At 51.3% G+C, this 20740-nt stretch overlaps 2 protein-coding genes across 3 annotated transcripts; one reads left to right on the top strand and one right to left on the bottom strand.

The window, feature by feature from the left end:
- Window positions 1-999: 999 nt before the first annotated feature.
- APH1A (aph-1 homolog A, gamma-secretase subunit) lies at window positions 1000-8593 on the bottom strand. Of its 2 annotated transcripts, none has more exons than XM_039513386.1 (7): window positions 8338-8593; window positions 6378-6548; window positions 5975-6048; window positions 5101-5223; window positions 4087-4214; window positions 3385-3508; window positions 1000-2619 (listed from the first exon to the last, which is right to left on the bottom strand). In XM_039513386.1, exons 1-7 carry the CDS (start codon window positions 8448-8450, stop codon window positions 2555-2557), a joined length of 798 nt encoding a protein of 265 aa, XP_039369320.1. In that variant the 5' UTR covers window positions 8451-8593; the 3' UTR covers window positions 1000-2554. The 2 variants fall into 2 exon arrangements, with proteins under 2 accessions (XP_039369320.1, XP_039369321.1); XM_039513387.1 differs by lacking the exon at window positions 8338-8593 and adding an exon at window positions 7477-8189.
- LOC120390634 lies at window positions 7589-20161 on the top strand. The gene is made up of 6 exons (XM_039513385.1): window positions 7589-7671; window positions 14737-15069; window positions 15695-16006; window positions 17240-17350; window positions 18800-18846; window positions 19681-20161. The coding sequence occupies exons 1-6, from the start codon at window positions 7635-7637 to the stop codon at window positions 19774-19776; spliced, it is 936 nt and encodes a 311-aa protein (XP_039369319.1). The 5' UTR covers window positions 7589-7634; the 3' UTR covers window positions 19777-20161.
- Window positions 20162-20740: the final 579 nt, after the last annotated feature.

Genomic DNA, 20740 nt, shown 5'->3' with positions numbered 1-20740 from the left:
GCAGATGCCCAGAACCCAGTCACCATGGCAGAAACATTGCTGCATAGACAAACCACGGCCTGTTACTTAGGAGAGGCAGCTGCCTCCTGCATTGTAGGACTGGCGTGAACTTGCCAAAGCCCCGTGCTCCCCCTGCTGGTGGCTGGGCACCACCAAACCCTGCTGCTCAGCTATCGATGGGTAAGTTCTGCACCACAGGAAGCTGGGAAAGCAGCAAGAGAGAATAAAGAGCAAGTCTGTGCCACAGAAAGCTAGTTAGAGAGAGTTCTACTCCCACCCCCTATCGCTAGCTGGGCTGCTCACTTAGCAGCACCTACATTTGGAATATTTTCTGCCCAGGGATGGTGCAAGGGTTAAGGAGTTTAGCACATAAGGCTTAGCTGGAAGAGGTGAGAGAAGGGACTTGGTAAGAATCACAAGTAGGCTGGTTCCAAGACACTGCACTGAAGTAGCAGCCAGGCTGATGGGAGAGATTTCACAATGAAAGTGCGTTTTCGCAACTCTCCGAGGCTCGGCCGAGCGTGAAGCAAGGGGTCTCGCAGCATGGCCCAGGGGGGAGGGCGCTAGACGGGGTGCAGGAGAGTTGGGTTCTATTCCCAACTCTGCCACTGCCCTGCCGCATGATCTTGGGCAAGTCACTTCAACTCTGTGCCTCAGTTTCCTCTCCTCCCCCAGTGTGTCTAGACTGGGAGCTCTTCAGGGCAGGGCCTATCTCACTAGGGTGACCAGATGAGAGAAGGAAAATATCAGGACACACGGGGGGGTGGAAGGGGTCGGGGGGGTCACCAGCAGAGCCAAAAAAAAGCAGAGTGCCGCAAAATATCGGGACACCCTATATCTCACGGAGTGGCTGTGCAGGGCCCTGATCCCCACTGCTATGACAGTGGGTGGCCCGTAGTGGAGATTCCCTAGGCAGGGATACAATCTCCCCCTGCCCCCCTAAAATAAGTGGATTTACCCCAGACGTGGCCAGAAGGAAACACCAGGTCTCACTCCCGCCCCATTACAAAAGGCTTTATTAGTCATCACAGCATCTATTAAAAGGATTTTACTCTGAATCAAAAAAATATTTTAAAAAAATCCCAATTTTACAGACATGTAGTGAATCTTCTCCCAAACTTAGGGGAAAAACAAACACACACAGAGATTTTCACCTTCTTGTAGCAGACAGCGACCGGCCTGTAGCTGCTCTCCACCCTCAGGGAGTCTCCGGGATGAGGTTTGCGAGGCAACCCCTTTAGCCCCTGAACAAAGCAGCACCGCTCGGCCTTCTTCCACAGCACCGGAAGCATCTGGTTTTCTGGAGACGAGCTGCCGTGTGGCATTGCTGATAGCTGGGCAGTGCCTGCTACCGCAGATTAGCCCTTGCAGAGCCAGCAATCCTGCAAGCCGTTCTGCAGCAGCGCACCCTAAATCAGATCCTTCCCCTCCATTCTGGGGCATGACTTGCACGCCGCACCCCCCATGGCTGCTGCATGACCTCCCAGTACGGGGTGCCTGGGAGCAACACAGGATGCATGCCTACCTTTTCCCCAGATGCTTCCTAGGCGTAGCTGGGAGCTCAGCCTGCAATGGGGCAGGTCCCTCAGGCTGAGACACATGCGCGCGTTGCTGGGGAGGAGCCCAAGGCCAGAATGCTGTAGAGTTTCTAGACCATCACCCAGGGATCTTGGGCTCACTAACCCTGCAGGGGGCGCCCTCAGCCAGCTGCTAACGGATGTTAGCAGGGTTGGTTGCACCTCAAGGGGAAGGCAAACCCCATCCTTTTAGAGTTCTGTTCCAGCCGAGCCCTCCCCAAAACAGGCCCTTTGCCGGCGGGTGAGTTCCCAGCTGAGCCGGTCACACTGGCACCGCGGCAAACACAGAAAAGCCACAGCTGTCCTCACTACCACAAACCCTGGGGCAAGGCTCAGAGTTCAGAGGCTCCTTCGTGGCCCCAGGGCAGGGGGCAGACAGCCAGACAGGCTCCCTGCTCCGCCAACCGAGGCGCTAACCCAGACCTTACGGTATCAGCAGAGATACAGAGAAATAGATGCCAATCAAAGACCATTTAAAAAGCGGCAGGCGTCAGTGCCACCGGACAGGACTTTCCAGCATCCTCTGCTGTAGCCCCAGCCAGACAGAGGAGCTGCGGGACAATTCGCCTCCAAAACGGGCAGCGCGTTCGTACGGGGAGGGGGCACCGGAGTTTGCAAGACCCGCCATGAGCCCGATTCTGGGCAGGTTTCAGTCCAAGAGGCCCGATCAGAGCTTCAGTCCTTTGCAGCTGACAGGAGGGAAAGAAAGTCCGGCGGTGCCTCAGGCCCCTGAATCCACAGAACAGAGACCGCCAGGGCCTCACAGGACCCAGCCTCGCAATCCCAGCCACGTCTCCACCAGCGCAGCGGCCCAGCCCCATGAGCAGGGCGAGCTGACAGGCTCAGAGTCCCATGCCCCAGCTCCTGCCACGGGGAGGGGGTGTCCCAGGCTGCTCCCAGCTGCAGAGAACAGGGCACTTGGGGTATTGGTCTTTCCTGGCTGTCTCTGGCAGGCAGGTGGCGGCCTGAGGAGGCGCTCAGTCCTCGACGGGGACCTGCAGCGCAGAGTACACCATCACTCGGTTGTCTTCCTCCTGTTTACCTACAAGGGAAGGGCAAAGGTCAGTAGCTCAGGCAGTCCCCGGCAGCCGGGGGCCTGGCTGAGCTGGGTGGCTTAAAGGTTTCATACCCTTCTACCTCTGGCTCACAGGTTCGAATCCAGCTTCCGCAGGAGGCTTGAGATCAGCCGCAGCCTGTGCCCTAGCAGGGGAGGTTGCTCCAGGGTGGACGTCACCGGCACTACGTGGCCCCCACCAGTCTCCTTGCTGGGGGGGCTCAGCTGCGAGAGCAAGGACTGAGCAGGCCAACGGCGAGCGAACGTCTCGCAGGGCCAGGGCTGCGGCTCGTGGGGCTGGGAGATGACTAGGACCCACTAGGGCTGTTTCCCCATCGCTGCATTCAGCCGGTTAGCGATGGAGCAGCGTCTGTGCAATCCCAGCCCCAGCGCCTGGCTGGGAGTCTTACCACAGGAGAGCCTGCGCTCCGGGGGAACAGCCCTCCCCCACCAGACAACAGGGGTGGAGCAGTCCTGATCTAGTGGAAATCCCTGGCTAATCCCATCCCACTCGCTTCCCCCTCCCCCTGCAGACCAAGCAGGATCAGGGTCAGAGGGCTTCCTAGCTTGCATCATTTTGAGCCACTCGTTCTGGCGCGGGTCATTAGGCAGCTGCCGTCCATGTGCCAGTGCCCCCCACAGCACCCTTAGGCCAAGGGAGTCTCCTGACTGGATTAGTGCCACTATCGAGCACTTTCAGCGAATGTGGTATTGCTCCCCCCACCCACCCGAGGGGGCCGGCTAGATCCTTACAGGAGAGGCAGGCGAGGACGCTGCGCAAGGAGCCTCCGGCCGTGAAGAAGGCCCAGACGCCCATGGAGATGGTGATGATGTAAATGGGGATGAGGCTGGCCTGGTACCAGGGATTCAGGAACGTCTAGGAGAGATGGAGAGAGAGCGAGGTCAGAAGTGCTGCCGCCTTCCGTCTCCCTGCAGAGCCCTGGCACCTGGTCCCAGCGACTGCCCCCGGTCCAGGCAGTCTGCTCCACACTGTCACATCTAAGTCTTTGGGTGCGGGGGAGACGGGCAGCATTCCCTCCAACCCCCGCACCCCTTCCACTCTGAGCAGAGCAATGCTGATCCCTGCTGCAACTTCTGCCTGGCAGTTTCACCATGAGGAGCTTAGTGGATAATACAGAGCCCCTTGCAAGGGGCTTTCGGGATCCGTAAATCCTTTATTAACTCTGCTTAAGCCCCCTCCAGCCCCATCTCCTCACAAGCATGTCAGGATCAGCTGCCGCAGGGGAAGGGGCAGAACAGGGAGTCACTAGCCCTGAATGAGCTTTTGTGACATTTCAGAAGACAAGTGTACTCTGTAGCATTGTTGCTGCAGCGCAGACTATCCCATTTCCCACTCCCCCCGGACTCCCATCTTCCCCCCAAAGCCCAGGGCTGCGCCATCCCCGCACTGCCGGTCATCTCTCTCTATCCAGCAACGACTTCAGCCCCACTCACCAACCCCGATGTGACGAGGTGACTGGCCACCACCAGTGCCAGGGACCAATACCGCCGCCTCTCGCAGGCGTCAAAGAAGATCACCCCCCAGAACGTGTGTAGGAAAACGACGGCCATGGTCAGGAATGCTGAGAGAGAGAGAGGGCGTCAGATCAGTGCAGTGTCAGCACCCCAAACCTTCACAACAGCAACATGTTACCACAGTCTCCCCACTTCTATGCCACCTTTCCAGCTGGAGGATCCCGAAGGATTTTGCAGACAGGTTTGTGCATAGCTACTGAAATGCAGCCACCTCTGGAGTGGAGCCCAGCAGCCATCCCACACAATAAGCTTTTATAGGAGGAGGTGGGAATCGTTTCTCCAGTGGAATCTGAAGTTGGGAAAGGGGATACATTTGAGGCTAACATCCCGGTCTTTATGGGGATCATTAGCGACCCTAAACAATGAGGGCCTAGGTGTCACATCTCATTTGGAAGAAGGATTCACAGCTGTAGCCACAAGCGGTTCCTCCAGGCTATGTAACGATAACCCTCTTCTAGCCCCTTTCATCCCGGGCTCTCAAGACATGTGCTAGTCATCAAGATTCAGAGCCCCACCAGCAGGGAGCCACCTTTTTAGTGAGGGCCCAAGGTCACACAATGATCAGTGGCAGAGCCGGGACCGGAACCCCACTGACGTCAAAAGGAGTTTTACTGTTTACGTCAACGGGGCCAGGATTAACAATGGCTCCCTAGACTCCCGGTTTCCTGCTCTAACCAGTAGACAGCACTGCCTCCCAAGATGGCTGCTGCTGCGGTGATATATTTAGCTCTTGGCTGACAGGAAGGGACGGGGCAGCCTTGCGTCACGCCCCAACAGTCTCCTCTGGTTCTGGGTGTACCTGATCTTCTGCAGCCGGAGGGAAAGCTGGTTCCTCCTGCTGCGTTTGACCTGGGCTCTGAGCCCAGCCCAATAAATGGCATCAGGGCGGGAGCGGCCCCATCATTCCCAAGCGCACAGGGGCTTCTGCCTTACCTGACGTGATGAAGTAATAAGGCGAATCCCCGTGGATCCCTACGATGCCCGGCCCTATGGAGTCCGCCAGGATGTTAATGACCGAGAAGACCCCACTGATGATCCCGAAGGACAGCCCCGATACTAGGAGGAGGAAGAGGATATTGACCAAACAGCATTGAAGTTACCAATGGCTGCGCAAAGCACCACAATGAGCTTTGGATAACTTTAAAAGCTGCAAAGAATCCTGTGGCACCTTATAGACTAACAGAAGTTTTGCAGCATGAGCTTTCGTGGGTGAATACCCACTTCTTCGGATGCAAGAGACGAAGTGGGTATTGCATCCGATGACGTGGGTATTCACCCACGAAAGCTCATGCTGCAAAACGTCTGTTAGTCTATAAGGTGCCACAGGATTCTTTGCTGCTTTTACAGATCCAGACTAACACGGCTACCCCTCTGATACTTGGATAACTTTGACAATCGCTGGGGAGTTCCCCAGCATCTTCCACGTTACCCCTGCTCTCCCAGGAGGTGAGGAGCCAGACTTACCATCCGGAGATGCCTGGAGAATTCAGTGCATCGCAGGGCTGTGTCCGATGCGTTCTGGGGCAGGGAGGGGATGGGGCCAGCAAGGGGAGGAAGATGCAACTTCTGCCAAGGCTGCTGGCAAGTGGCAGAAGTTACCAGAGGGAAGCATGACTGCCAGCCAGCGATTGCAACACAGAGTCAGCAGTGCCTGGCTGCTCTGTTCCAACTCTTATATCACCCCCATCACCGTGGTATCTGGGCACCCTAGATCTGCTGCACGGCACGGCCAAAATGGTGCGTGGAGGGGTCAGTCACTTACGCGGGGGGAGGGGAAGCACAGGCTCTTGCCCAGCAGCTTACTCACCATAGGCCATCTGCTTGAGGGAGATGGGAGACTGCCCATCCTCACTGAGCGTGGCCAAGCCTTCGTCGGCTTTCCTGGGGGGTCAGAGAAAAGAGAACGGCCGATGGGTTTGAAGCAGGACAGGCACCGGAAGGGGGGCTGGTGCATACAGGGGGAGGTGGTATTGATCAAGCAAGTGGCAGAGAAAAAGAGCAGCTAATTGATCATATCTACAAGACACGGGGGCAACACATCTGGGAGTGGGTTCCACGATCAGGTGCCACCCGCGGTTTCTAATAATAATGCCTAGCTCTGATCTAGTGCTTTTCATCGGCAGATCTCATAGCACCTTCCCCAGGAGGGCAGCCTCACGGGCCCCATTTCACACAGGGGAAACAGGCTGCTCCTAGAGGGGTGCTCTTACTTGAGTAGCTTGAAGTAGGCAAATCGAAACGCCTCCTGCAGCAGCACTGACACCGCAGCCCCAAAGACCAGGAGGCCGTACTGCAGCCTGGAGTCCTCCCGATTGCTGAGCTGCACTGAAATGAACCAGATCAAAGAGGCCAGCAGCAGGGAAACTAGCCAGAAAAACGCCCTGTCAGAGAGAAAGAGAAAGACATGGGAAACAAGCTAAGATGTGTGTTGTCACTGCAGCAGTGGGTCATGCGCTCGGTAAGGGAACTTTTATCATCTCATACCACACTTGATCATGCTTGTGTGAGCCAGGCTTCTCCCAGGCAGGGGGCAAGAAGGAAGTGTTTGGCCTAGGCTCCACTCCTAGAGCAGACACTGACTCACTCAGCAACTCGGGGCAAAGCACTTCCTCTCCGTAAAATGGGGAAGATTCAAGAACATGGGTCTCCTTCCCAGGCCCATCCCTGCGGTGAGAAACAGACCACTACAGCCATTGATCTGGGCTGCTCCAACTCCCTTCCATAAGCAGCAAACACTTCATGAGGCTGCTGACTCATGGGCGTTACCAGGTGTTGTTACTGATTGACTGGCAGCTCCTGCAACAGTCAACACAGAGGAGCAAATACTGGGCGGTCTTACGAAAGGTTTCAATATAGTTTTTTGCAAATAATAAATGTCCATTTGTCACAAGGAGCCTGTAACCCCCGCCCACTTGGTGGGGCGCTCTATCACCCCCTAGTGGTGACAGGGCCATTCATGAGCCTGCTCCAATGTGGGTCTTTTAGTTCAGGCAGTAGAGCCCCATGGTTTTCTACCCAGAGGTCCAATGTTCAATCCCGGCTGCCAGAGACTCACTCAGGGATATTGTATTACAGGGTCAGCCTGCAGCCAAGAGACACACATAACCGGCTCTTTAAGAGCACAACATAGAACACCGCACAGCAGCTAAAGCAGCCAAGCAATCCGAACCCCCACCCCAAAGAGATCCTGCACAACAGGACAGTGCAAACACTGCGTGGACTTCAGAGTAGCAAAGGTGGTTTAAATCCAGACCACGCTTGCTCCGTAGCTCAGGAGCTGCTGTTTGGCACCCGTTGGAGATGTCTCACCCAGCCTGTACCGTTGGTACATAGATTACATGGCTCAGGTGCAGATAAGACTGCAGCCATGTGGCCATTGTGTCCTTTCTGGAACACGAGAGTTGAAGTCCGGGAACTCAATTGCTGGGAAACCAGGAGACGCAGGGGGCAACTTAATCCTCCCAAGAATGTTCAGAGTTACGTCCGAAAGACAGAAAACAAAAGGTGAGAAGCCAGGAAATGCAGGGTTAGTTTTCCACTTTCCAAACAGTGCTAGAAAGTTAAAGTCTCACTCTGCCTGGAATGGGGGAGACTCAGCCGAGCCCAGGTCTGTCACCCAGAGACAGGGGCAACCTTCATCTCACCCCAGACCTCCCCCATGTGACGATCAACCTGATGGGGTCCCTAGCAACCCCACATCCCAATGAGTCCCCACCCCCAGCTGCCAGTATGATCATCCAAGGGTTCCCCCTCCAGCTCCTGGGGACCCAGCTCCCCAACAGGGGTCTCTAGCACCGCCACCTCAACACACACCCTGACTAGGACCCCAGACAAGTCCAGCCCCTGCCCCAGAGGGGATGCCCAGTATGAACCCACCCCACCACCAGGTGGATCATGCATGTGCGAGGAGGGGAGGGTGTTCCCTGCACCTCCTCACCAAGGATCCCCCCTTGATTCACCCAGCCCTAGCGTGACTTCCATGGGGGAGCCCCCAGCTCCACCCCCAGTACCCAGCCCTAGTGTGACTTCCATGGGGGAGCCCCCTCAGCCCCCAGCTCCACCCCCAGTACCCAGCCCCTCCAGACGCCTCACGATAAGTCCCCATTACCAACCCCCCACCCCCCAGGCAGCTCTCCCCCGGGGGGAGGCTGTCCCCAGCCCCAGACTCACCCCGCCACCAGGATGATGACCCGGAGCGGGTCCCCGGCCACAGTGAGCAGGAAGAGGGAGAAGGCCGGGCCGAAGGCCACGAACGTACAGCCGAAGAACACGGTGGCCCCCATGGCTTCAGGGGGGTGGGGCGTCAGGTTCTGGGGCCCAGGACTGAGTGGGGGGGGATCAAAAGCTGGGGCTGGGGGGGCAGGCTCAGAGCGAGGGGGGGTCAGGCTTTGGGGCTGGAGGGGGGCGGGACGGGCAGGCTCTGGAGCCCAGGACAGGGGAGGGGCTGTGGGGTGGGTCAGGACTGGGGGAGGGGCTGTGGGGGTCAGGCTCTGGGGCCTGTGACAGGGGGCGGTCAGTCTCTGGGGCCCAGGCCAGGGGGAGGGGCGGTGGGGGGTGGGTCAGGACTGGGGGGAGGGGCTGCGGGGGGGTCAGTCTCTGGGGCCCAGGACAGGGGGGAGGGGCTGCAGGGGGGGGTCAGGCTCTGGGGCCTGTGACTGGGGGGGGGGCGGTCAGGCTCTGGGGCCCAGGACGGGGGGGGGGAGGGGCGGGGGATCAGGCTCTGGGGCCCGGGAGAGTTGGGGGACTGGGGTCAGGCCGCCCCACCGCTACCCCTGGCTGAGAGCCGCCGGCTACCGCACCTGCGCTCCCTCCCGCTACGGAAGCCGAGCAGGGGACGACAAAGCCCGGCAGTAGGCCCCGCCTCCAGCGGATTGACGTGGCCTGGCTGGCCAATGGGCGTGGCGGGGGCGGAGGCGGGACGCGTGCCCCCGAGCTAGGTTGTCGCCGGCACCGCTCAACCGCCCCGCCCCACGGCATGGCGGGAGTTGTAGTTTTCTGGGCGTGGCCACGGCCTGGAGCACGCGGATGCTCAGAGCGGAGGTGCATCCCCAGAATGCTGCCTGCTCCGGACAGGGCTGGACTGGGCTGGGCTGGACTGGGCTGGGCAGGGGTTTTGTTAATGTCTTAATGAAAAATGCACAGAAAACTAAAGTTGCAAAGTTTGGATCTCGGGCTGAACTCCCCCCAAGTCCAGGGTTTTGGGGGGAGCCATTCCTCCCTCCCAAAAAACCCACACACCCTTAAACAGTATCCACCAGCTCCAGGCACAGCATGGAGACAAATGGATGCGAGACAAAATCCATCTAAATGAGGCTGCTGGGGCTCTTTTTTTTGTTCTGTTTATACAGCACCTAGCACAGTGGAGGCCTGACCCCAGATTGGAGCCCCTAGGTGCTGCCACTACACAAATAATAACTAATATTGTGTGATTATTTAATATATTTCTTACAGAGCCTAATGGGTGCTTTTCTTAAAGCCCCAGCTCCTAGAGTCAAGTTACTATACGAGAATTTCAGCTTTCATTTTTTTTTTTACAAAAATAAGTTTCTCACTCTCATGTCTAAACTGTGAAAATATGACCCCTAAAAGCTACGACCTCAGAAAGCAAATGAAAAGAACCCCACAGTGGTTCTTTTTAAAAATCTCATGATTTGTAAGCCAGTGAATGATTTTGAGGGGCCTGACCTGACATGATTTTTGAATGCTCGGGATTGGCAATACTATTTTTAACGGGGTCTGTATGGCTCCCTGGATTTTTTGTTAGCAGTCGCCCAGCTTAAATTTCCATTCAGCCACAAGGTGTCACTGTTGTAGAATCACATTTAATTGCAGTGCCCAGAATTGGCAATCCAATTAACCCTCTGAATAAAAAATAACTAACCCACCAATGATCACAGCTTGTGGTTAAAATGAACAAACATTTCAGGGCACTGAGCTCCAGTCTTGCTTAAACATCAGCTGAGCTAGCAACCTTCCTACTGAATTAAAAAACAACACATATGTAAAAGGCAGGGGGCAAAAAGTGAAACAATCTAATAGAAGACGAAAGGGAATAAACTTTAAAAATGAAAGCCCCAGGAGCAGTAAAGGGAAGTATTAGTTCTTTCTGGTTTTAAACTCTTTAGGACCTGATTTTCAGAGCATCCACATCTCCAGACGAAGTGAACGTGAGCTGAAAAGCATTTCTAAAAATCAGCCTTTGTTAATATTCACAGCCTTGTTTATCAATTCATCATTATATGTTCGTAGGCCCAGCTCCTCCAAAGGGTTTAGGGTGTCTAACACCATTGAGTTCAATGGAATACCTTTGCCCTAGTATCTGTAGGATCAAATACCTGGACTTCTATAACCCGGATCCCATTCATGTCAGAGGGAGTTTCATGCCCAGAGCTGAGGCTGTCTTTGGCCATTAATGTGCCCCGACTCTATACCAGGATGGATCAATGGGGCTGCAGGAGACCTTTGCATTGCAGTTGCCGGCTCCCTCTGAGCTGTCAGTGCATTGCAGCTTTTAGAATTGAATTCAAGGTGCATTTACTCTCTGCTGCTTTCCATTTTTAATTTAAAAAGTGTCTTTAGTGTCGCTAAGAAGAGAGAAGTTGACAGTCCTGGAGACTGGAGTCTCCTGATTGTCAGTCCAGAGAACAGCATGGCAAATTCTCCGCCCCGCCCCTCAGTCTCAACTCTGAGCTGCAGGGCCCATAGCTGGGGGGAGATGGGAGTTCTGTTTCCATGTCTTGGCTTCATTGCCCTGACTACAAACAAGTAAATGCCAAGTGCACAGGTGCAGGCTCTGAGCAGTTTTAGTTGGAGTCCTACAACATTTCGCGTAGGCCATCAAAATGACAACTGGATTTGAACCTGTGACGTAGGCCTGATCTACACTGAAAAGTTACATGGGTATAAATATGTTGGTTAGCAGTGTGATTTCTCACCAGAATAGTTATGCCAGTACAGTACAGTGTGGATACAGTTATACCAGTATAAAGATGCCTTATATCGGGATAGCTAATTTCCCTTTCCATATGGAAAGGAGCTGTACTGTGATCAGCAGTTTTCTATCAGTATAACTACATCGAGACAAGGGGAGTTGTACTGATCTAACTATACTGGTGTAGTTAAAGCAAAACAGCTTTGGTTTGTAGACCAGGTTAGAGCTGGGTGGGAAATGGTTTTCTCATTCTGTGAGAGTTTTCGAGATTTTTGACATTTTTTTCCCACCCAGAATTGGGATGAAAACTTGACATCTCAAAAAAAAAATTGCAAACTAATAGCTGAATTTTTTTTCATATTGGGTCACCAGACATTTCAATTTTGTCCTATTTCCCCCCTGTTTTGACCTTTTTTCTCGTATAAATCCACTGAAATTTTGAAACAAAAAGTGACTTTGAACTGAAAAATGAAACTCTTTATTTCGAAAACGTCAAAATGTTCTGACAATTTCAAACCTGTTCTTTCCTCCCACGTTTCTAACTGGGAGATTCGTTGAAACCAAACTTTTCCCGTGAACAGCTTCGGTTGGGACAAATCAGCATTTTCCATAGAAAAATCTTTTCGTTGGAAAATCCCCAGCCGGTGCTAGACAAGGCCTTCGAAGGGAAAGGCTCTGGAGCCTGTTCCCTGCCTTCTGAGACTGTACACTCCCCGTTGGCTCTCATTTGCAGTAGAGAGATCATTTTGCAAAGCCCTCTGAGACCATGCTGAGAGATGCTATACAAACGCATCCTGTCGTATAGGTGACATCAGCCCAGCTCTGCAGCGTTCACTCTTACTCTTGCATTTCCTTTAAGTTCCCCCATCAGCGCAGACCCAGCCTGCGGTATTTCAAAAACTCCCCCAACTTTGGGCATCCTATTTTGTGTTCTCATTGAAGGCGAGACCAGGAAGGAAATGATACAGAACTGGCCGCATCTTTTTTTCCATTCAGCGTGCAGAGACATGAGCTCTTTGAATTCTCACCTTGACCATCTTGCTGGGTCTCTGACTCACCCTTTTGTCCAAGACCACAGACTCTGTGATGTGGCTTCGCTTGTTGCATTTTTATTTAAAATGAGGCCAGTAAAAAGCACGACTGCACCGTCAGGGTTTTTTATAGCCTGCATCGTCAAATCTTTCCGAAATCCAATACGCATTCTTTCCATTTCCACTTCTGAAATAATGCAGCCTGTGGAACTGGGGGCATAAAATGCCAGATGATGCAAACGAACCAGATAAGGACGGCTATGCTTCCTTGGTCCCTCTGTTCCTTCAGAAAGTGTCACATGGAGCAGCAGCATTGTCTAGTAGGCCAGGCACTGTATGAGGACTCAGGAGACCTGGGATCTATTCCAAGCTCTGCTACGGACCTGCTGGGTGTCCTTGGAAAAATCGCTTAGTCGTGCCATGCCTCAGTTTCCCCATCTGTACAATGGGGATAATAGCACTGCCCTCCCTCACAAGCAGGTTGTAAAGATCCATACCATGAAGAACTGTGAGCTGCTCAGATACTATGGCAATTGGGGCCAGACGAGTATCTAAGACAGGTACTGTCTTTCACTGTGTGTTTGTGCTATGCCTGGCACGATAGGAGCCCCTGTGTGTTACTACAATAGTCACTGCTGTTTCTTTGTTTATTACAGCCTGGCAAAATTCCACCCCACTTTTCACCAGAAGTCAGTCATTATTTTTTGATGAATGAGTAAAATGTCGTTCCTTTTTTCATCTATAGCATAGTCGAAGCAACCCAAGCAATTCTGGGCCTGAGCTAGGCACTTTTGCAAAGCCGGTTCATTTTCAGCTATTCGCTTGGTGGAATAAGCTCAGAACCAGAGTGGGACGTCTAATGGATTTCCTAGTTCACTGGCAAATATGGGGGAAAAAATTATTTCAAGCCAAACTAAACACAAAATGTTTCAAAATTTCCTGCGAATCAAAAAGTTAACCAAAAAAACATTGTGGGTGGAATGAAATGTTTTGTTTCTGACCACTTTTATACATTTTTTATTTGTGTTTTTTTTAAAATAAAATTCACACAAATGTTAGGGAGGAAAAGTAATTTTTGAACCGAAAAAGCAAAACGTTTCGAGTTTCTCCAAATGTCTTTGTTTGTTTTTCAATCAAAACCATTTGGCAAAACGGACACAGATTTGCCCAACGTTCGGTGTCACTGAATCAGCATTGTTCACCAGCCAGACGTTTTGGATGAAAAATTTCGCCCAGCCTGACTCACGACACCCCCCTCTTGGGCCTCACTCCCAGCATGTGCAGTCCTTTGCCCCCAGGCGACGTGGGTGCACAGCGCTACCATTCCAGTCAAATAAAGCGGGGAAACCATTTTGCATTGGCATAAGTGATGGCACTGGGAGCAGGTCAGTCAGTGCGGTGATGGACATTCAGCGCCCCTGTGCTGTTTCCATGAGTCTGAAGGAACCAGGATCCTCTGACCTTACTTCAGCATAACACAAGCAATAACTTCACATAGTATGTAGCTGGACATACAAGCTAAGGCCCTGATCCTGCCCTGAAAATTGCTTGGTCAGACTCCTGCACCCAGGTGGACTCCCATGATTTTAATGGGGTTCCGTGCAAACAGGGATTTACCCAGGCAACTCTCAGTGCAGGTTCAGGCCCTAAAACGAGCAGACAGCAGCATGGGGCCATCACGGCTTCTGCTCATTTAACACCAGTGAGAACCAGACAAGGTGGGTGACAGTTCCAATGGGATAGTCCGTCTCTTTGGGTCCGCAGCCCCCACCGCCGGCCTCCTCCCAGAGTCGGTTTCAGTTTTAGGCACTTCGAAGTTATAGATCTGATGTGAGCAAAGGACATATTTGTAATGGGTGGTGCGTGTGTGCGTGTCTCTGTCTGTCTGGGAGAATCAACATGCTGCAATGTTAGAAAGACATCGTGTGCTAGGTCTAGGGTGACCAGATGTCCTGATTTTATAGGGACAGTCCTGATATTTGGGGCTTTTTTTATATGGGTTCCTATTACCCCCACCTTGTCCTGATTTTTCACACTTGCTGTCTGGTCACCCTAGTGAGGTCCCAGTTGTTGCTGATCGTTATCAAAAACCAGGAGGGCAATTTGGGGCTAGCAGAAATAATCCAGCACCTTCAAGTAATGGGGCGATCTACTCTTGGAAATACCAGACATGCCCCGTCCAGCGTGATTTCTGTGCAAATACCTGCCACAGCCCATCCCCCAGGGAGGCGTTCACTGCTCATGTTATTGGACTCTTTCGCAGTATAGTAGTCTGCAGCCCTTGAGCTGGGGTTGCAGGATGGTCATTATTTACTCCTACAGACATGCCGCTTGTCAGATACCTGCTCTTGTCTTCCATGGGTAAAATCCTTCAGCATTTCTTAGAGCATTTACATTTAGAATTGAGAAAACGGAACATCTATTATAGGCTCAGAGAGCTTAAAAGATCCACATGCTTTGATATAGTTTTAGCATGATCTCTAACAAGGCACCGTTACAGAGCATGAACGTTATGAAGATTAATTCATTTGGATTCTAAGTGTCCAGTTTATTTTGTAGCCGAGGATGAATGGAGGTTAATCACTGTACCCTGTTTTATCTCTGCAGCGTTGGGAGCACAGTTATCTCTGTACCCCACTCAGCGATTCCTGTTTGTCGAAATTAGTGCTACGGCAAAGATCCCCTGTTCTTCCAAAGAAAAACTGGAAGGAGGTGGCATTTCGGTTTATTGGTACAGCAGAAGAGAAGGTGAGGGGCCCACCTGCATCAAGAAATGCTTAAATGATCAAAATGTAAGTAAGTTTGCTTGCAAACTCGAGACACATGGCATGACACTGGAAATCTACAACGTCCAGCAGAAGGACTCTGGTGACTATTACTGTGCAGTTAAATCCAGCAGCTATCTGATTTTTGACAATGGATCCACACTGATTGTTGGAGGTAAGGAAAGATAATGGTGTAACTCAAGGGGAAAAGTGATCGACAATGCTGAGATGTTAAAAAAACAACAACAGGAAAATGGAACAACCTAGTACAATTTTCAAAGCTGAAATGGCTGAAAAGGGGAAACTAAGCTGAAAAACGACAACTAAACAGAGCTGCTAAGCAGCTGATTTTGCAGTTTTTGGGGTTTTCAATTAAAAATTAATTAATGGTCAAAGATGACAGGCTTTATTTTAAAGAGCTCCTGAATAATAATAAACCCACCTAGCACATACCTAGTGCTTTCCACCAGTAGATCTCAAAGCATTTTAGTTTTACTCTCATCACTATTTATAGCTGCCAGACTGGGGATGTTTTTGACCTAACAGCCACGAATACATTTAGCCACATTTATGCTTTTCTTTTCGCAGCATTTTTTTACTTTGAATCATTCCCCATCTCACGATATTAACATTCCTAAGAGCCTGTCCGTTACACCAATGCAATTGTATTGACTTCAGTGGAAGTGTACAATTGTAACAAGGTAAAATCGGTGCCCTTAATTAGATAATAAACAGCCGGCAGGTCTGTTGTGAGTCAGACACAGGATGGAACAATAAATTCTCTGCTCTATTCTGCTCAGACAGCTACACCACCAGCAGCTGGGTTTTGCTTCTTGCTCCATCTCTCCCTGGTCTCATCTCCACCGGGACGGTTGATCTGGCTTGCATTGTCCATGGAGTTTACAACCCAGTCCAAATTTCCTGGAATATTTCTGGGGATCGGCAGGAACAGGCACTAATGCGATCACTGAAAGCAAAGGATGGATCCTTAATACTCATAAGTCACATTAGCATCCCGAAGGACACCTGGACCAGTGCGAAAATTCTCACCTGTGAAGCCAAATTCAACTCTTCTGGCAACAGTGTTAAGAAAAGTGCCAGGTATAGTGAACGTGAGTGATTTTATCTTTGCTTCTGGAGTTAGAGGGGAGTAAGATCTAAGCTATAGCCACAGGAAGCGCCCTCAGTCAAGGCTGCTTTGAAATTATAAATTAAAAAAATAAATAGTCATCACAGAAAGCTGGAATGTATGAACCTCTTAGTTAATTAGGTGCAGAGAGACGTGCAAGGAACTTTGAGAGGGGAAAGAAGAGGCAGTGCAAGAAAATGCCACTCTTCTTTCTGAGGCCATGTCTACACTAGGAGTGCTTTGTTGGTGTCGCAATCCCAGTATGCTCTACTGGCAAAGTGCTTCCGGTGTGGATGCAGCTACACCAGGAAAGCTGTGCTTTGTACCGGTTTAGCAAAGCCACTCCCACGAGGGAAACGGGCGGCAGTGGTAAAAGCCTACAGTAGGAGCACCTGTCAGTGAGGGATCACACTTCTTCACATCGTGATGGGAATAGTTAGGTCGGAAAAAGACTATACTGGCCTGAACCAATGTGCACAAAAAGCCCATATGTGAAGTATGTTCCACAGTGAAATAGTACCAAATATCCCTGGGAGAGGGGCTCTCATGGGGCACAGAAGGGAGAGGAGTGGCAGAAGCCGCAGAGTAGGTCCTGGTAACAGGCTAAATCACTGACCCAAGGGAATATTATTCATTGGCCTAATGAAAAGGGAGAGTGAAATGGATCAAAGGCTCCTGCTGGCTTGTTCTGCAGAGCTAAAAAATCAGGGTGAAATGTTACACGGTAAAGCTGGTGGGGAATTTTTCAATTAACCTTCTTGTGCCAAGACGTGTCAATTTGTCAAAACCAAAACAGTTCAGGAGACAGGGTCAGTCTGGACAAACTTGACAAACTTTTGGAGGAAAGCTTCAAAATCGTGGAAATGTCCCTTTCTACGTTGCTGAACCGGAAAGTTTCAGCTTTTCAGGTGAAACCTTTTCACGGAGACGTTTTAGTAAATTCAGACTAAAAATACGTTAAGAAGAAAAGGTCACAATTGAAACAAAATATTTTCATTGACCCAAACCGGTGTTTGTTCCTTTGTTTGTTTTGGATTTTTGGGTCACAGAAGTTTGAGATATCAACTTTTTTCTCCTGATTTGGGACGGGAACATTTTTCAGTGTCTGGAGAATATTCAGGGGACTGGCAAACCGTGTCCTGCCCAGCTCCTTACACGCTATGCAATCATGACCGTCTCTACCCAAGTGAGCCAGGTGTGTCTGCTTCCTCCCCAGGCGTTGACAATGGATGCTTTCAGTACGTCGTTCCCCTGGCAGTGGGGGGAGCCCTGGTGCTGTTGATGGTGTCTCTGAGCCTTGTGTGGATTTGCTGCCCTTCCACTCGAGGTAATGAACACAGCTCATCCCAGAAACGCCGGCAGAGTGAAATCCCATTCCTGTGCTTCACCCCAGGGCATTAGCCGCTCCTGGGATGACTGAACACACTGTATATTAGACAAACACCTGTCAGGGATGGTCTAGATGATACTGAGTCCTGCCATGAGTGCAGGGGACTCGAGGTCCCTTCCAGGCCTACGGTTCTGTGATTCTATTTGTCACGCTGCCTGATCTCAGTAGCTTTGTTTTCCAAGGGTCTGATTCTCCACTGCCCTGCAGCATGTCTGATTCTCCTCTCACTCACCTGCTGTGAATCCGGGCAACCCCGCTAAAGTCAATGAAATTACATGCGTGCCAAACTGGTGTAACGCGGAGGGGGTTTGGGCCCCTGGGATGGTTATGTAACCCTGGGCAAGGTGGGTTCGAAACGCTACCAGATCAGAGCAGTCCTGATTGACTCCAATCGGTGCCGCTGACTGCACGTGGTGCAGGGCAGACCGAATCAGGCCTGACCTCTGTGACTTGTTTCCCACCTCTGGAGAAAGGTTTGATTTTGGCGATGAAGGGAAGCAATGGACCCATGGAGCTGCTGTGGGTGGAGGGGAACGTTTTCAAAAGTGACCGAGGGCCAGATTTTCAAAGGTCTTTAAGCACCTAGAGACACAGAGAGGCGCCTCGTGGGATTTGCAAACGCACCCAGGCACCTAAATCCCATTGACACCCATGGGAGTTTGGCACTTCACCTGCTGCGGTGCTTTCAGAAATCCCAATAGGTGCCTATCTGCATAAACACCTTTGAAAATCTAGCCCTTGTGAGCACTGACTTTCAATGAGACTTTGTCCAGGTCTCCACTTGGAAGGCTTCACTGGTGCAGTCACATCCCTATGGCAAAGGGTCCCTAGTGAGGACACAGCTGATACCAGCAAAGCTGTGCTTTTACCAGGGCCGATTATTCCAGCTCCTCCACGCGAGAAAAGCTACACCGGGAAAAGTGCAATTTTGCTGATACAACTGAGTCTACACTGGGTCGTCTGCCAGCACAGCTGCGTCAGGCAGGGCTTGCTCCTCTTCGTACCCCTGCCCGACAGCGAGGCTGGCAGAAGTCTGTAGTAGAGACCTGGCCCAAGTCCCAGTGACTTTCAGTGAGACCAGCTCTCCCCAGGGCAACGTTTTCACAAGCACCTAAAGGACGTAGGTCCCCATGGGAGTTAGGCACCTAAATCTTTTTGAGGATCCGGTCCCTGATCCCTTAGATGCTTTTGATCAAGTTATTCCTGGTCCATATTTTGTCAAGTTATGGGTGCTAAATCTCTGAATACAACCATCTGTCTGTCTGCCCTGCGCTGGGCACGGCGGAGCAATGCCCTCACACTGCGCGGGGGCCCCATTAGTCTGTATGCTCCTTTTGGGGAAATGCCAATGGAACAGGGCCTTACAAATGTCTCTGTCTGTGTCAGGGTTCCAGGCCTGCAGCTCAGCACCGCCAGCCCCAGAGGAGCACCAGGTACGGCCCTTTACCAACTTTCTCTGTCGCTGTCCGTCCCAGACGTTTCAAATGCTCCCATTCACTTAGGGGCCTAGATGGATTGATCCATAAAGTGGGTTTAATGGCAAAAGTAGCAGAACGGGGGTGGGGGAGGGAACTGGGGTCTATCTCAACTCTGTGTGTGATGTTGGGCAAGTCCCCAAATGGCTCCATGCCTCAGTTTCCCCATCTGCAAAATAGGGAGAAGCAGGGGAATTCTGGGAGGTTTCATTCATTGGTTGCAGTTGTAAGATCTTCAGGGCAGAGTCTGACTCATGGTACGAGCAGGTCATTAGCCCTTAACAGAGAGAGGAAAGATGGCCCAATGGTTAGGGTACTAACCTGGGACTTGGGAGACCCAGTCGGTGTCAATTCTGCTACAGATTCCCCATGTGACATTGGGCAAGTCACTTAGCCTCGGTGTGGCTCAGTTCCCCTTTGTAAAATGGGGAAAATAACCCTGCCCCACATGGGGGCAGGAATAAAGACATTAATAATCAAGGTGCTCAGATACTAGAATAATGGGGGGGGGCAGATAAGGACCATAAAGAGAGAGAAATTATATTTTAAAGCTCTTTGAAATTTGCACAGGAAAGGCCCTGTAAGAGTAAAGGTTGTCACTAACCAACTTCTGAAAGTCAGACTCCAGGGACAGTTTCCAATTAGACAAAACACCAACGATAGGGAAGGCAGAGGCGGAAGAAGGAAATTTTAGTAAGGCCTGGGGAGGGTAAGCTCACTTTGATGGTCAGTCCTGCCACAGTTGATACCGATACAGGAGTGGGGTTAATTTTACTAACTGTCACCATTCAGGATGGGATCGTATACTGTCAGCTGGATTTTGATTCGAGGCAGCGTGGCCGGAGCACAAAGGAGCGACCGGCGAGAGGGAAGAGTGAAAAATCCTGACCTACCTGGTACAGGGGGATCTGAACTGGCAAATTGACTGCTGATCCAAATGGGATGACCTGGATTCTTCCTGGCTCCCAGGGCTCATCTAAACTCAATCTCTGCACCGATCGAGCAAAACCAAGTTAGTTACTGCTTGCATCCGAAGAAGTGGGTATTCACCCACGAAAGCTCATGCTGCAAAACGTCAGTTAGTCTATAAGGTGCCACAGGATTCTTTGCTGCTTCTACAGAACCAGACTAACACGGCTACCCCTCTGATACTTGACAAGTTAGTTACGTTAGTGTAAACCCCTTGTAGGCACGTGGCTTTGCAGCTAATTAAAATGTATTGGGGTTAGTTATATTGTTCCTGTACAAGCAATGCCAATAAACACCATTTGTAACTGGGTACACACTAGGGCTTGCATAGATTTAACACAATTTTTTCCCCCTGATTTAGTTAAACTGGTTCAAAAATGGGTTGGTTAGATACCCAGCCGGTAGAAGCTGTCATAGCTCCATTGCTCTCAGTTCACACCAGCTGGGGATCCAGCCCTGCCTGTAAACTAGCCTCTTTTTCTTTCATTCTTGAACCACTGCTGGGAACTCAGCCAACCGGCCTTCACCACTGCCTCCTGCTGTCCCACTAGTAATGCCCATGGGTTTGCCATGTGGTGGTGTGTCATATACAGCACGTGCATGCAAAGCCACAGAAGTACTGGCGTAAGATCTATATGTGTTGTGTATCATTGTGACCTTGAGTTTTATCAACGGTTGCTTCAAAAGCCTGGCTGGGATTTGGCCACACATCTTCCCTTCACGTTAATTGAGATAATCTCATCGTCATCAAGGCTCAGATTTGGTCACAGATATTTTTAGTAAATTCACGGAAGCCTGTGACCTGTCCGTGATTTCTACTAAAAATATCCCTGACAGAATGGGGAGGGAGGAGAGGCCAGCACCTGCAGCCTCTGGAACTCTG

Source organism: Mauremys reevesii, linkage group 24, assembly GCF_016161935.1.
Source record: "Mauremys reevesii isolate NIE-2019 linkage group 24, ASM1616193v1, whole genome shotgun sequence".
Lineage (NCBI taxonomy): Eukaryota > Metazoa > Chordata > Testudines > Geoemydidae > Mauremys > Mauremys reevesii.
This window is presented reverse-complemented; position numbering and strand designations above follow the sequence as displayed.